General features: G+C 44.0%; 1 protein-coding gene across 1 annotated transcript in view; it reads right to left on the bottom strand.

The window, feature by feature from the left end:
- Nucleotides 1-2,961: 2,961 nt before the first annotated feature.
- The window catches only part of syne2b (spectrin repeat containing, nuclear envelope 2b), a 116,318-nt gene continuing 103,913 nt past the window's right edge, over nt 2,962-15,366 (bottom strand). The window contains exons 111-126 of the mRNA XM_070842460.1: nt 14,276-14,463; nt 13,925-14,075; nt 12,713-12,895; nt 11,583-11,720; nt 10,180-10,374; nt 9,089-9,395; nt 8,450-8,518; nt 7,567-7,703; nt 7,229-7,358; nt 6,554-6,765; nt 5,871-6,071; nt 5,663-5,791; nt 4,498-4,689; nt 4,218-4,292; nt 3,657-3,706; nt 2,962-3,277 (exon numbers count right to left, since the gene is read on the bottom strand). Coding sequence (XP_070698561.1) covers nt 3,067-3,277; nt 3,657-3,706; nt 4,218-4,292; nt 4,498-4,689; nt 5,663-5,791; nt 5,871-6,071; nt 6,554-6,765; nt 7,229-7,358; nt 7,567-7,703; nt 8,450-8,518; nt 9,089-9,395; nt 10,180-10,374; nt 11,583-11,720; nt 12,713-12,895; nt 13,925-14,075; nt 14,276-14,463 — 2,568 coding nt within the window. The 3' untranslated portion in view covers nt 2,962-3,066. The remainder of the gene's footprint in view (nt 3,278-3,656; nt 3,707-4,217; nt 4,293-4,497; nt 4,690-5,662; nt 5,792-5,870; nt 6,072-6,553; nt 6,766-7,228; nt 7,359-7,566; nt 7,704-8,449; nt 8,519-9,088; nt 9,396-10,179; nt 10,375-11,582; nt 11,721-12,712; nt 12,896-13,924; nt 14,076-14,275; nt 14,464-15,366) is intronic.

Genomic DNA, 15,366 nt, shown 5'->3' on the forward strand with positions numbered 1-15,366 from the left:
ACTTTTGGTGTTTTGATCGGTGCCTCCAGGATTTTTCTACTCTCTTTGTACGAGTGTACTCTGTCAACAAGCAGCAGTTTGAGGCCTTTTAACAAAATGACTGTTAATGCAGCTTTCTTCTCTGTTTGCCTGGTTGATCTGAGGCTGGATTTACACGGCACGATAAGTGGCACGGATGTCTTCTTAGTAAACTCTCGGCGCTGCAAAACTGAAAACATTACCTCAGTACAGTACCCATGGACAGCCCAAGCCCAGGGCATCACGTAAAGATGTTAAGCAAACCTTTCGTAGTAAAAATGTCGGCATGCTTTACAGATGTAATTAGCAGCAAAGCAGAAAACTGTGTGTATATTAGATGTACACACTTCAGAACTCATGAAACCTTTTAAAAACTAGCAAATGAAGTTCTGTCAGGCTCAGCTTTTAACAGAAATGCTAACATGCTAATTGTCATTATCATCACCTGTTATAAGCTCAGATTCCAGCTGTCTTTGCACCCACATGTGAGGGAAAAAGTAAGATTAGCATATTAGCAGTAAAGCTACACTTAATTAAATTACTTGGCTCTGGCAAAAACGTAAAAAAACTGCAAAATGTATAATTCAATGTTAGCTTTTTTCTAAATGAAATGAATGCGAGTTTAATTCGCTGCACAAAAACCACTGACCAGATTAATTTACTGCAAAAGTAAGCAGCCAGAGATTTACAGCAATTTAAAAAAACAGAACATGTTTTTAAAACACATATTTGTCTTCTAAGTGTATAAAACTACAGACTGTATTTAATCATCATAAACCAAACAGTACTCTGTTAGTTTAGAAGACAAGTCCCACTGAGCGAATTCACACTGGGGCCACTTTAAACTGACATTTTCCAAATCCAAAGTAACTAACTAGGGATAAATTCAGCAGAATACTTTCCCTGTTTGTGATGCTAAAGTTAAAGCATATGTGATGTATAAATGTGTGTATATACACTTTTCTATTTGCTTTGTTAATTTCAGTTCTGTTAACTGAGCATGACGTAACCATCAGTGTTCTTTTCTATAACTTCTGCACTCTGCATGGTCTCAAATGGATAACACATGATGAAATAGCTGGTGTCTTGGGCTTGTTCTCATTAACCGCACCAGTGATCTTTTGGATGGGAGCACTTGGTGTCGTCCAAGTTCAGATTGCTTTGATTCGATCTCGCCCAGTAAGCTGAAAGAGTGAACTCAGGATAAACTGTGATGCTGTCCTGCCAGAGTAAATTCAGCCTTAGTGCCAGATTATCCTGCCACTGGTACTGATACATGTTCACTATACTTTCTTTCCTGATGTTTGTGTCTTGTACATGCACACACACACACACACACACACACACACACACCTCAGACCTGTCAGGATCTTTCTCTAACCCAGCGACACAGTAAACATACAGCAGCTAATCATGGCAAACACAGTTTATTGTCAATCAAAAATGACAATCTATACATCCCATAAATAAGAGTTCACAAAATAAATCAAACTTTACACACTTTTTTGTTGTTTGTCTCTGTTCTGCTGGCCCTCTGAGCGCGAGATTATGTACAAATTAGGATCAAACACTGCGTTTCAAATCAAACCAGACACTCTTTTAACATTTAGGATCGATAATATGAACGATGCAAATGATATACGGTTAATGATCTTTGATTGTGCATGTACACACAGCTACATTCAGTGCCCAAAGGATCACTTACATTCATGTTCTGCACCAAGTCTGGCTCATTAGATTCTGACAGCGTTCAGGTAAACCCCACGTGCACATTAAAGTATGAATGACAACCTGCTTTCTTTCCCAGTCATTCAGCCTGTTTGATACTTGCAGGGCTTTTCTCCACGGGGCCACCTCGGGCAGCGCTGGGTAAGTTATGAATGATTTAAAAATGATTCTTAAAGGGCTATAGTTTAGACTTTTAGACGTAAGATAAAGAAGACGCACCTTTTCTTTGATTAATAGCTAAATGTTAGTGCAATATGCATGTTTTCAACTTAACTCTGTAGCTGCACAGAACCTTTTACTTTTCAATTTTTAGAAAACATTTTGGTTTGCCAGTAGCACGTAAACCAAATGTTTGAATCATAGCAAGCCGTTTGTAAGCTAGTTAGTTCTGTCAGCGACGTCTCTGTGTTTAAGTCTGATGCACCTTTTAATTTGAGGATCTGTGCTGTTTTTCAAAGTGTTTAGGTTCAGTGATCTGCTCTAAAATATTCACAAATGAACGGCAGAATTTGCTGCAACGAGCCAGTATGACTATAAAAGCATTTCAAATTATTGGCCCATGTTAAATGACCTTGACAGGTTTCAGAGCCACACAGAAACCATTAATTTAACTATTTCTGTCTCAGTAGTTTGCCCTTTATATACAAAACTCATCAATAACGCCATTAAAAGTACAGGGTCTGATAAAGTCTGGTAGTTGTGTCGGCTACAGAAAGGCATGTCTGCAGACGAGTCACTGCTATCATTTTAAAAAACAGTCTTACAGGTGTTAAATACCTCTAAGTCAAACAACAAAAACAAATCCTCTCCTTTCTGTACAAAATGTGTCGACGAGTGGCTGCCCTCTGGAAAACAGTACAAATAGCTGCAGTGGTAGAAAATGGCTAGTGTTGTCCTCAGTGTCTAGGTGCTTTGGTAATAACTGTCCTTCAGATTAGATCACGCAGACTACAGTTAAAGTACAAAAATGAAAATATAGTGTAGATATTAAAATAAATCTGGACTTCTTCTTTGCACCATGAATGGAAGCTGTTCAGTGGGGACGTTAAATGGCAAACCGACATATAAAAATGACAGAACTTTTAAAACAAACCACTGATATGGCTTCTTCTTTCTTTTACAACTGTGGAGCTCCACAAACAATAAATACATATTTTTAAATATATTAATAAAACGGACTCAAGATGAGGCCTTCAGACACGAAGCCTGTGCTGCTTTCTGAACTTGCACCTGAACACCAGAAAGGAGTTCACTTTCAGTCATCATGTTTTAGTTTTTCAGTCCTGCTGCTCGGAGATGACCGTCACTGCTGGGTGGTTCTCATGTGGGCGGAGGGCCGTTGGTGTAGCGCAGCATGGGGTAGAAGGAGCGGGCGAAGTTGTTGGACAGCGTACAGCTGTAGTCCTCCTCAGACAGAGGCACCAGGCAGGCCAGAACCAGCAGCATGAAGAAGAGCAGGTGTAGGGGGAAGGCAGCTCGTAGAACCCGGTAGAAGAGGGGTCGGCTTGGGGAAGAATCCCTCCTCTCCTCCCTGGATGTGGACAGATGGTACAGATGCTTTTGTTATTGAAAGTGGAAGATCTACCTATTGCTCCTGCAGAGGATGACCACGGTGCAGTGATGATATCTATCAATACAGATGCACTTTGTGAGATTCTCACTGAGTTTGTCCTTATTGCTTGTGATAATCACTGGAACTACTTTCTACCAGAGAAATAGTTAAAATGTCTGCGGTACCAACACATTTCTCCTCCGTTGTACTGGAGTGGAGCCAAAAATCTAAACTAAGCCAGAACTATCTGCACAGCAAAATAATAATTAGATATAAATGAGAGAATATTTCATAATTTTGTTAACTCATAAGCCAATTTACTAAAACTCAAGCAGCGGTTAGAGCCTGTAAAGGTTACCTTCTGGTGGCAGGAGGTCCGACTGTAGCTGCCTGTAGACGAGCCTCCTCCTGCAGCAACGAGCAAGTTACAAGCTGTTAGTCACTCACATACTGAAGACTGACAGTTTACAGGACTTAACAACATGACTTTTCCTCTGGCTAAACCTCTTTGGCTACTTTATACTTCTGCTGTGCTCCATTTCAGAGCCAATTTAATATTTACTTTACAGACTTAACATATAAATAACACGTTTATTAAATACGATGCATTGTTAGAGAACAGAATCTGAGATGGTTTCCCCTCTGATCAGCCACAGTAAAATACTACGTACACCTTAATGTATTATTACCAATATAACAATCAGGGAGCACTGTCATCCAGGAAAGTTGATTTGTAATTAATCTGCCTGAATTCTTTCTTCATCATTTTAGGCAATATTTCTAAAATCATCCCCTACAGTAAATCATGGAGATTAACAACCCAACCACATCAAATGTGAATGTTTCTAGTTGAACTGCAGGAGTTACTGTGCAGCGCAGCGTGTGGAGAGTCTAAACAAAGGTAAGTCCTCAGGTGTACCTTCTGCAGCAGGGAGGGAGAGCTGAGTGTTCCCAGACCGATGCTGTCCAGCTCAGAGCTGGCTGAGCAGGTTTCCTGACAGACACACAGCAAACAGACCATCAGACAAGACCGACTTTCTCTACTTTTCTTATTATTGGCAAATCTGGGGGTGCAGGATTACGTCATAGACTTGTTTATTTGATGCTGTTGGTACAGAGCTCGACTTTAAGCATAGAAAAACTACAAAAAAATACAAGGTATTATAAAGTCTAGCCAGACTGAGGTTAGGTGGACGTACCAGTCTCCCCTGCAGGGTGTGCAGGTCAGCAGCCACCTGTCGCAGCAGGAGATGCAGCTTGTTGCAGATGACGTGGACCTTCTCCTTGGCCTCCACGCTGTCCTCTCCGGTGGCCTCCAGGAGGAGCTGAGAGGAGATCCTCTGCAGCGAGGACGCCTGCCGCTGGCGGCCGCACAGCTCCTCCTGCAGAGCCTGCAGCAGGGGGCGACAGAGAGCACAGCAGTCAGTGCACAGTGGGGGCCTGTCAGTGATCCAGTCACTGGTCCAGTCTCTGATCCAGTCACTGATCCAGTCACTGATCCAGTCACTGGTCCACCTGCCTCGGGGCTCAGGAACATTTAGTGGTTTTAGTGTCTGCACAACGTTCTCATCCCTCCATCGTAGACAGATCCCTGAGTAAAGACCAAACCTTCCTCTTACAGATCTGACTGGCAGTAAGTAAAAAGAAAGTGTCCCACTGCTGACCTGTGCCAACATTATTAAACACACACACCCTCTGTTAGAGACGTCCTCTACTCCAAAAAGTTTATTTTTAATCTGAAAACGCTGCCTTGACTTACTCTAAAGCTCATGTTTGTTTGTTTTCCTTCTAATGTGGAAAATGTTTATAGATGGAAAGTTCAGCAATGAAAAGAGAAGGTTTGACGTCTGGTGCAGACAGATGGTGAATTAATCTCTTTCAAATGTCGACCAGCTGCACATGTGCACAGAGTTGCATCACTGGCTTGTATGTTTAATGCTGCACTAACTCCTGTCTCTGGAATTAAAACCAGACTTCTAACAAAATGTATTTGATGCCACAGTTGTTGACCTGAGAAGGAAGAAGTGCAAGTAAATATCTCATCAAATATCTTCCTTTTGTGGCAGGAATTTAGTCCAAAGTTTAAATGATAAAGTCTTTTTTTTATTTGGTGTCTGAACAACAAAGTGTTTGTAGAGTGTGGATCCTCCAGCTTCATCTACACTAACTAACTAACTGTTGGGTTGGAAATATGACTCTCCTGATCTACACTGACTGTCAAATGACTCGACTATGTTGTTAAACTAGAACTGTCAGTATTGTTGTTGCCATATAAACCTGCTCGCTGGCTGATGTTTTCATGAACAGCTTGTTGAAACATTCTTGGAAGATGTTTAGGGATGAAGTGAGAGGTTTTCTGCTCACCGTCAGCGTGTTCCGGTGCTCCAGCAGCGTCGAGCGTGACGTCGAGCGGTCGCTGGCGTTCACAGCGCTGAGTTTCTTCTCGGCCTGGGCGAGCCACAGCAGCAGGGAGTGCAGCGTCTCGTGAAACTCCTGAGGAGGGACGCACGTGTTTTAAAGTCTGTATTCTACGACTCCACTGCTATTGTTTGACAGGCAGAAGGTGTCTAACCTGACACTGCATGAGCGCAGAGTGCAGCCTCCTCTCCCAGCTCTCCAGGCCGCCGCAGGCCTGCGTCCAGCTGTGATTGGCCGAGCTCAGAGCCTCCTGTAGCTCCCGCAGCTCGGCGCTGTCGCCCCGCAGGAAGTGGCGGCTGCTCAGGTTGACAGAAATCATCAGACACTTGTAGCTGTTGAAGGTCTTCTGCATCTCCTGGACGAAGGAGAGGGAAGAGCATTTGTCCACCTAAATCCAACCATGCTGCCTCTGACATGTCTGCACAAGTGATGTGTTTCCATTCAGAGTTAAGCTCCTGACTGTCAATTTTGTAGTTGTGGAGAACATATGTATCCCATGCTTCTATGCATTTTCTCCTCAGTATTTGTGTAAAATATTTAGTTAAACACCGTGATGAAAGCCTTGTGCTTGTTTTGTTAAAGCTGACTGGAAAAGAGATGGTCTCAAATATTAAAAATCTGCAAATGCAAGCTCTTTTCAAGCATGATAAATGTCTCACAGCTGTGGTAAGTCTAAAAAGCAAACTGTCAAATAGTAATTTATTATTATGCTATTAGAATTTCAAGTGGAGGCACTTGATTCAACATCCAAGCATGTGTCAACCCTTGAAAACACACTTCAGTTCAAGCACTCTCAAGGGTTTCCAGCCTCTGTGTGAGCTCTGCACAGTGTTTTACCTTCAGCTTCCTGATGTTGACTTCGATGTCCCGGATGCTGGTGGAAGGTGCGATCCGCTGTAGCCGCTCCAGCTCCGGCAGCACTCTGCCCAACCAGGAAGTGACGTCAGAGAGGTCGGCGTTAAGTTTCTGCCACTGCTCCAGGTCCTGCTTGATGTCGGTCTCGCTGCTGAGCTTTTGCACTTGTAGCAGCTCCCAGCGCTGGATCACACCTGCAGAGAAAGCAGAGCCGGAGCGGTGAGCCCCTAGTGATTCATGGTGAGACGTGCTTTACTGTTTTAACAGCTGGTGTTGTGACTGTGGGTGTCAATAAAGGAGAAAAATGCAGTAATTTAACATCAAACACGTCATTACCACTTAACTTACAACACTATCGAACAGAAAACGATCAGCTATTTGCTGCTTTTATCTGTTTTATATGTTTTCACATGAAATAATTTCAGGTTTTGGTAAAATAAAACTATTTGACGATGTCTGGGAACTTGCTTTCCTTTGTGAGAGGAAATCAAAGTCTCAGTTTTTCAGTCATGTCCTTCTTTGGTCACAACATGCTACAGTTACACTACAATCAGGATTTTCTAAAAGCCTCCATCAGGACCTTGAATGCATCCTTTCTCTGCTCTGCTCTGTTGATGACGTTTCCTCTCACTGCAGTGTTTATCTCTGTCAGCGTACCTGTGCTGGTCTGTTTGTCGGCCGTGCTGCTCGTCAGACCCGGATCCTCCAGCTCCTCCTCGTCGTTCAGGATCAGCTTGACTCTCTTCACAGTGTCGATGCTGCCACTGCACTCTGACATCAGCTTAGCCTGAACACACACACACACACACACACACACACACACACACACACACACACACACACACACACACACACACACACACACACACACACACACACACACACACACACACACACACACACACACACACACACACACACAACGTAAACCTACAACACTCACTGGATTTAAACTTCTTTGGATGTGGAAACTTTAAAGGATTTGAAGCTCTTACGTAGCCCTGCTTGTGGAAGGGAGTGCTGGTGGTGTGTGTGGGAGACGAGCTCAGGCCTCGGAAGATTTGTCGGGGGCCGCGTTTCCTCTCCGGAGAGCCGGGCTGGTGCCAGTTGGGCGGGTCGGTCACTGACTTCACTGAGGAGAGAGAGAAGGAAAAGGTTTAATGAAAGAATGAAGAAATTTGGTGAAACCAAAACGTCAAAAAGGTTCAAAATAAACCACAAAAGGCCATAAGAGTCATTACTGAGGCATCAAACAGCCTTTTGACTCACAGAAACAGACACATGCATAATGATGCATTCATGTGGTATTGGAGTAATCGGAAAATTGAGATCCCAAGTGGGGAAATTCACTTGAACGCATGGATGAAGGTAATTGTTTAACGATAAGAAACCATTTAATAAATTAATGTATTGAATACCTTTTGCTTGCATGTAATTAGTAACATGGTATTAGGCTCTAATTGATTTTCTTTGTGGTATCCACGTTGTGTCCAAAAGCTCATGAACACACCACAGTTGGAAAAATGACTTCCCAGCTGGGTGACTGGGAGCATCTGACAGGCACATGAATGCAACATTAGACTAAAGTTTCTGTCAAACATGCAAAAACAGCATCAAAAAAACACATCATGCAAGTTTCATATTTTCAGATTTGCTTTTAGTAAACAGGAAATATTTCTTTTTCCAAAGTGGATGATGAGTTGTGGTCGTGCACAGCCGCATCTGAAAATGCAAAATGGGGCAAAACAAGGTGTGTGTGAATTAGATGAGGGGTGGGGGTGTGGGGTACGGCCAGGTGGGTTTGGGGTTGCTAGGAGACGGGATGCCGGTCCATAGGCACACAGTGAGGCAGCGGCATGCAGGAGGCAGAGCGCCTACCCGAAGATGCTTTCACTGCTCTGACAGTCGCTTTAACAAAGGACTCTGAGCTCTCTGTGACCTTCACATCTGTAAGAGAGAGTGGAGGTCAACGGTGTCCGACAGCTGCTCCGTGAAGGAGGGAGCTCTGCGCGGGTTATGGAGCAGTTTCAGGAACATTAAAGGATGAAAGTTATCTGAACAGTGGAACAATACCCATTATAGTTCTTAAATGTTTCAGCACACATTATTTTAAAGCTTCTAAGATTCACTTTGGACTTCAAAGGAAACGTCAAGTCAGTCACAGGAATGTATTTCTATTGTTGACTGATTTGCACGATGTGGTCAAGGATGCTTTGACGTTTGGATTCATCATCATCATCATCGCCATCGTCACGTCATCACACTCTTCCCTAGAAACAGCTAAGTGGTTTTTGGACAGCAGTGGCCTGGACTGCACCACCGAGGAGACATTTCATCAACAGGCGTCTCCTCTACACTTTCCTGTACTACATGACCACAGCATTGATGCTGAGGGAGAATGAAGCTGGAACATTAACTTCATATGTGTTCTATATATTAAGATAACCAATAGATAGTTAAAGAAACTGATGATAATGTAAAATACAAACGTACATGTGTTCGAAGTGTCGTTATTACCTGACAGAGCGCTGAAAAACGTGGCGTCCTCATCGTCCTCGTGCGACGACGATCCTCCCACGTCGACAGTGTGGTCCCACTCCAGCGGGATGGAGTCCACGCTGACGGGGGTCTCTCGTCCCGACCGCTCCAGGGGGGGCGCCAGGAGGTGGCACACGGCCTGCCGTCCGGCCGAGCCTCCGCCCGTTGCTGGAACCTCCTCCAACTCCTCCTTCCTCGCCTCCCTCCAGGAGGTCCTGTTGGTCAGATCGGGTGAGTCGTCCAGGTCTGTGTCCCGGTCTGACAGCTCCCTCTCCTCCTCCAGGACCTTAGAAAACATGCCAGAAGAAGACAAAGACATTAAGTGAGATGTGCGTCTGTTTGCTGTGTGCACATTTAGAAACAATCCTGGCCTCAAACAACAAATGGTACACAGATGGAATTGTGGGTAAACTCACTGACAGACGGCTCTAACACCAAACTACGATTTAAACGTGGGACCATTAAATATTTTCATGAGATGAAATTCAAACTTCTCTTAAATAAAAGCTTTCATACGGTCAAAGACGTTCCCTTTATATAATATTATCACTGCTGTGTTTCTGTACCAATTTCATTTCATTTTAAAATTTGATTTTTAAAAACATTTATTGAGAATTTTAGAATAAAATATAAATAATGTTTATACGTTTTGTGCACTGCAATTACTTTTTCATATTTATATATTTGACCTATCCTGGTGCTGGATCTGTAGTTATCTATGTTTGGACAAGACGCTTGTGTAACTAACAAATAAAACAGTTTTTCATTTTGTATTATTAATTTAGTTTTTTTCATTTTTTCTATTATTTCTTCATATATTTTCAAGTCATTCTAAATATTCTAATTATTATAATAATATCTATTATTATTAGTTGACTTCATGTCAAAAGACTGTTTTGAATAATATGTGCTGAGAATGTGTGATAGCTGTGATTGATGCCTTTGGGGTGGAGCTGAGGTCAGATAATCATTTAACACACACCCACACACACACCCACACACACACGTTAAGGAAGGCAAAGCTTGAAAGATCCATGTGTGTACAAAGTAAAAATGAAAGAAGCACTGACCGGCCGTCTGTTGACGAGGCGGTGGTGGAAGCGAGCCACTCGGCCGAACACCTCCTGGCAGTAAGAGTGCAGCTCCTCCAGCTCGTCCTCGATCAGCACGGCGTCCAGAGGAGCGCTCTTCTGGATCAGGTTCTCCCCGAACACAATCAGGGCGTCGATCTTGTTGGTGTTCAGGGTGATTTCCTGCTGGAAGCCCTACGGAGGGAGGAAAAAGACATTTCAGCCACGAATGGAGCCAAAAGGAGTAAAAAGGAGTCCACAGTTTGTCTTTAGTAGAAGATAAATGACTTCTGTACTTTTACCCCAAACCCTTTTTTGGAACTGGTCCGAATTGGCTCAGATTGTTACTCTAAGTGTACAGGAAGGAGTGCCAGCCCGTGTCAGGACAAACAGAGGAACATTGAAATCAATCCTTTCCTTGACAGGTAACTATTGCAGGGATGCTGTTTCTTTTTCTGGTTTCAGTTAGAAATCTCACTGCAGGCGACACAAAGAGGACCGGCCAACAGCCAGGTACACTGAGGTGCAGTAATCTAGCCGTGAGGAGATTAATGTGGTGGCAACGGTCTTCAGGTCAATGAGAGGATGGACTTAAGTTTGGCAGCGTTTTCCCACAGAGTCGATCTGTTTGTCAGATTCAGTGCTGAGTCAAAGACGACTCCAGGGGCAAAGCAGCAACAATTACTTCTGTCTTGTTATCGTTCAACCAATGAAGGTTTTTGCCATCCAGCATTTCACATCCTGGAGGTAACTGAGGATGTGCTGCAATGGCAGTAATGTAATCCTTTGGGGCTCGATCAAAAGTACTAAAGGTCCACTAAAAGAGCTTGTTTGATCCACTGACAGGCTCAGAGTGTTATTCTAAGTGTGTGACAGCATCATGGAAAGGATCCCTACAGAGAGAGACCTGGAAGATCCTTTTGGTTTAACCACAAACAGCACACACACCAGACTACATTCACTAAAACAGGGATTTTAGCTCACAGAACACAGGAGCTGCTGCCTCGATTATTTGGCTTATTTGTGTTATTGTGTTGAATCCAAACAGACCAAGGTCACACAATAAGTAAATCAAACTAGTCTGGTGTGAAGTCCTGAAGTGATTGGAATTTCTCCAAGATGTTTTATGGTCTGTGTGTAGACACTTTTCTCCTTTTCTTTGGACTGGAGTGAGAGCTGGGAGATGGGACAGTTTGAGTCTGATTTGTCAAGATGAGTCTTTTTAAGAAGAAGTCGGACAACTGCATGTTTAAAACAAGGCAGGTCGGTTCCATCTACATAACTGCTACTTAAAACAAGATAAACTTGGGGATGACTGTGTCCAAAACTTTCTTTAAAAGACGTGACGGACTGTGTCATGAATGTGGGACAGAGACTCGGGCTTTCATTGGGAGCAGACTTACGTTCAGCTGTCTCATCTTGTCTTCGATGTCGCTCTCGGAGAAGTGCTCCACATTGGTGAGCTGGAGGTCCATCTCCGTCAGCCAGACCAGGATCCCCTCACGGGTTCCCTCAAAGTCCTCTCTCTGAGAGGTAAAGTGCTGCAGGAGCACAGAGGACGGACACGGTTATTTAAATGCTGGTCAGATATGTTAAGGGAGCAGACCATGGTTGTTTTAAGCAAATGAGTCTTACATTATGAAAGACGTGTTTCAAATTTCAACTACCTCTGAATGATTGCCTAAGCTTGACAGCACATCCTACTGTACACTTGTTACTGTCTTGTGTGATACTGTACATCCACATGGTTCCTCCAGGGACTAAAAACACAACAGTGTGTAAATACTGTAGCACTAAACAGAATGGAGCTCAGTGACACAGTAGGATGATGGAAACAGCTTATTTCAATATAAAACGCAGGTTGCACTAATTCTACAGTTGTGGAGTCAACAGTGTTTGTATGTAAGTGTTATTTTATCTTCCCTAAAACATCCTCTCCTGCATCTCCTGTCAGGGAACAACCATTGTGGCCGTCTGTTTTTACTCTTTCATTAATCACCGTTGACCAGGTCTGCTGCATACAGCCAGTACAGCCAGTACAGCCAGTATAACCAGTATAGGGGCTGAGCCCGCAGAGGTCAACCTGCACCAATCAGCTGACTCCTTTGACTACATGACATCTTTATAAAGCAACACAGAGATCCTCCATCTGCTCAGCGCCACATGCCACGAGGAAAACAGTTTCCTGACAACGTGACGGCCCGTGCCTCGTCACCGTCTGAGAGGTGACCTAAATCCTGACGGCTTATGGCGGAGCTGAGAGCCGGGAGACACACACAGATCAGCTGAGCAGGTTTGATGCATGCTGATGTTTGATGTTTGTGTTTTCATAGTCCTGAACGACAAAAAACATACATCTGCTGCATGCAGATTGTTGATGCTGGGTTTCTGGGTACTGAAGTTCAAATGTATCTCTTGCTGCTCTTCCCTAACGTGGCTCTAAATATTTTTTTTCTGGCTGCATGGGTGTGATTTAACGTCTTTCAAATAAAATCAGCCTCTCAGTCTCTGGCCTCTGGTGTCCCCGTCTCACCTTGAGTCTGCGGAGAACAGCAGCCACTCTCCTCTGCAGGCTGTCCCACCTCTGGTTCCCTTCGTGGACCATGACTTTGAGCTTGCTGGCAGCGTCGGTCCGGTTCTCCCGGGCCAGGCGGCGGTACTGTTTGTTGACCAGCTCCAGCTGCGTCAGACGCTCGTGAACCTGCCGCTGGAAAGCCTGAAGAGAGAAAAACATCAGAGGAACTCAGAGAACATAATAGAACTATACAATGTAAAAAGTTGCAGCACATTTTGTCGCATCAAATCATCATAGATTGAGAGATGTTGCTTCTTAAAAGAGAGAGAGGCATTTTGAATTTCTACATGGGGCATTTAAGTCCAGAGAGGGTTAATGGAAAACTAGAGTCCATCTGTTTTTTCAAAAAGTGGCAGTTTAAAAGGAGAATAAAGCAGGATGCTTTTCTACTTCGATGAGTTTATTCACACTCATTTCAACATATAATACCTTTAATTAATTGACTAAAAGTCCACTAAACTCCATCGTTTCACTGCTAAACCTGTTCTTGTTTGACGGACGGACGGACGGACGGACAGAAGTCCATTTACAGAGTGACAAGCTGAAACCACCATCCTCCTGCTGATTCTAACGATTACATCCCATAGCTTCCATTACATGTCGGCGACCCTGAGTATTTAGGCTGTGCTGGTGCTCCGCAGGATGAAGCGTGTTCAATAAGCAACGGCATCTACGCTGGATCCCTGTTGCCATGGAGACGATGGCCCTTTGGAAAACTGCAGATTACCAGACGCTAAATCTGTGTTTCTAATCCAGACCGACACATCACAGGTTACCTGGGTGTCGCGGCGCAACAGGACAGCTGAGCCCGACGCTGCACCCAGCCGGGGGCCACTAGTGTACAAGACGTGTTTGATTGGTTAGAAGCCGTCACAGCAGAGCACAACCCGCTAGAGCTGAACTCAACTTCACTCACCTGCACACAAGTTTCTATGACTGTCGTTTAATCTGCTGAAAATCTTGCTCATTTCTTGATAATAATTCACTTCTAAACTGAAATCATTGCTACATTTCTCTTGGATAAGATGCTGTTCTGCTTTATGACTTAAAAAAGTCAAGTCGCTTTTTCTTCTACAGCCAAATATTACAAACCTCACAGGTTTTAGGAGCTAGAGATGGGCTCTAAAAACTAAACTCTAATAGAGTGAAAGGCTGCTTCTGTCCGCTGACCTCGAACTTCTTGAGCTCCTCTTTGGCGCTGGTGTAGAGGACGTTGGCGGAGTCCGGGTTGGCCGCGGTGAGCTCAGCCGTCTTTAGCCAGTCCTCAAAGCGAGAGAAGTCCTCCAGGAACTTACACCAGAGACGCCAGGTCTCCTCAATCCTGAAAACAACAAAATGGATCATTACACTTTTTTAATTTCTTGGTGTGTTGCTGAAAGTCAGCGGACAAAACCTGAGGAGATGATCACTCAAATAAATTAAATATAAAATGCATGTCTATTTTAGTTTTTAGTGAAATACAATACAAAGACACACTGATTGATTAATCTGAGTGACTGACTGATCGGTCAGAGCGCTCACCTCATCCTCCTCTCCATGGACATGGCACAGATGTTCCTCCAGCGCCGGTCCAGGCTGCGGGTGGTCTGCTGGATGGAGTCGTTCTCGGAGTCGCTGCCGCAGGCGTCTGCATCGTGGAGCAGGACGTCACAAAGCGTCAGCACCGACGCCACGCTCTCCGTGTGCTGCTCGATGTCCCGCTGCAGGTCCTGCATGTCAGAGAGCACAGAAACACTCTGATCAGCACCATCAAGACAACAACACACAAACACAAGCTTGTTCTGGAGCATTCGTTTAGTTTTGTTAGAAGAAGAAGGATCAAGCAAAGAAGCACTTCTTTAAGATATCTTTTGTCAAACTAACATTTCACTGCAACTGTAGCTGCTCCGTTTTATTAAATAACTGTGTTCATTAAAGTTTGTGTCCCACATTTAGTTCACAAACTAATTCGAAGCAGCTTTTCAGTCCAGAGTGATAAACACACACACACACACACACACACACACACACACACCCTGCCAGTTAGTGTGAACACTGAAAAACCTTCTTTTAATGTGCCATTATGTCCCATAATGCAGTGCTGAAAGGAAACGAGGATGAAAAGTCAAAAGAAGATGTGAGTGGTGATGAGGTTCCAGTTCCAGATGATCTTAGCTGGAGTTTAAGTGCCAGGATGATTTCCTGTTAGTCTAAACTGTTCGGTGTGTAGATGTCATGTGTTCTGAATGAAAGAACAACCCTGTATATGGAGCACAGGACTGAACTCAGTCATTACTTCTATTGTCTTGATGGTTCTCACTGTTAGATGCAGAGTCATCCTGAAGGCTGTGGGAGAGGCACAAGGCTTTCTGGTGTGTGTGTGTGTGTGTGTGTGTGTGTGTGTGTGACAGCACTTTTGTCGGCTCCTGTTTGTTTAAAGTTACCACTCTCTGCGTTGCCATGGTGACGTCTGAAAGCTTAAAGAGCCCATCCACGCGGGAGTCATTTCAGCCGTCCCTCATCCACTAATGGTGAAAGCGGCACCCTTTTCTGAGGACCTGTCTCTTTCAGCTCTCCATCTCTCCCTCGCTTTTACTAAATCACTCATGTTTTCTTGCTCTCCTTTTCTGCCT

The sequence above is a fragment of the Pempheris klunzingeri genome, chromosome 13, assembly GCF_042242105.1.
Source record: "Pempheris klunzingeri isolate RE-2024b chromosome 13, fPemKlu1.hap1, whole genome shotgun sequence".
Taxonomy (NCBI): domain Eukaryota; kingdom Metazoa; phylum Chordata; class Actinopteri; order Acropomatiformes; family Pempheridae; genus Pempheris; species Pempheris klunzingeri.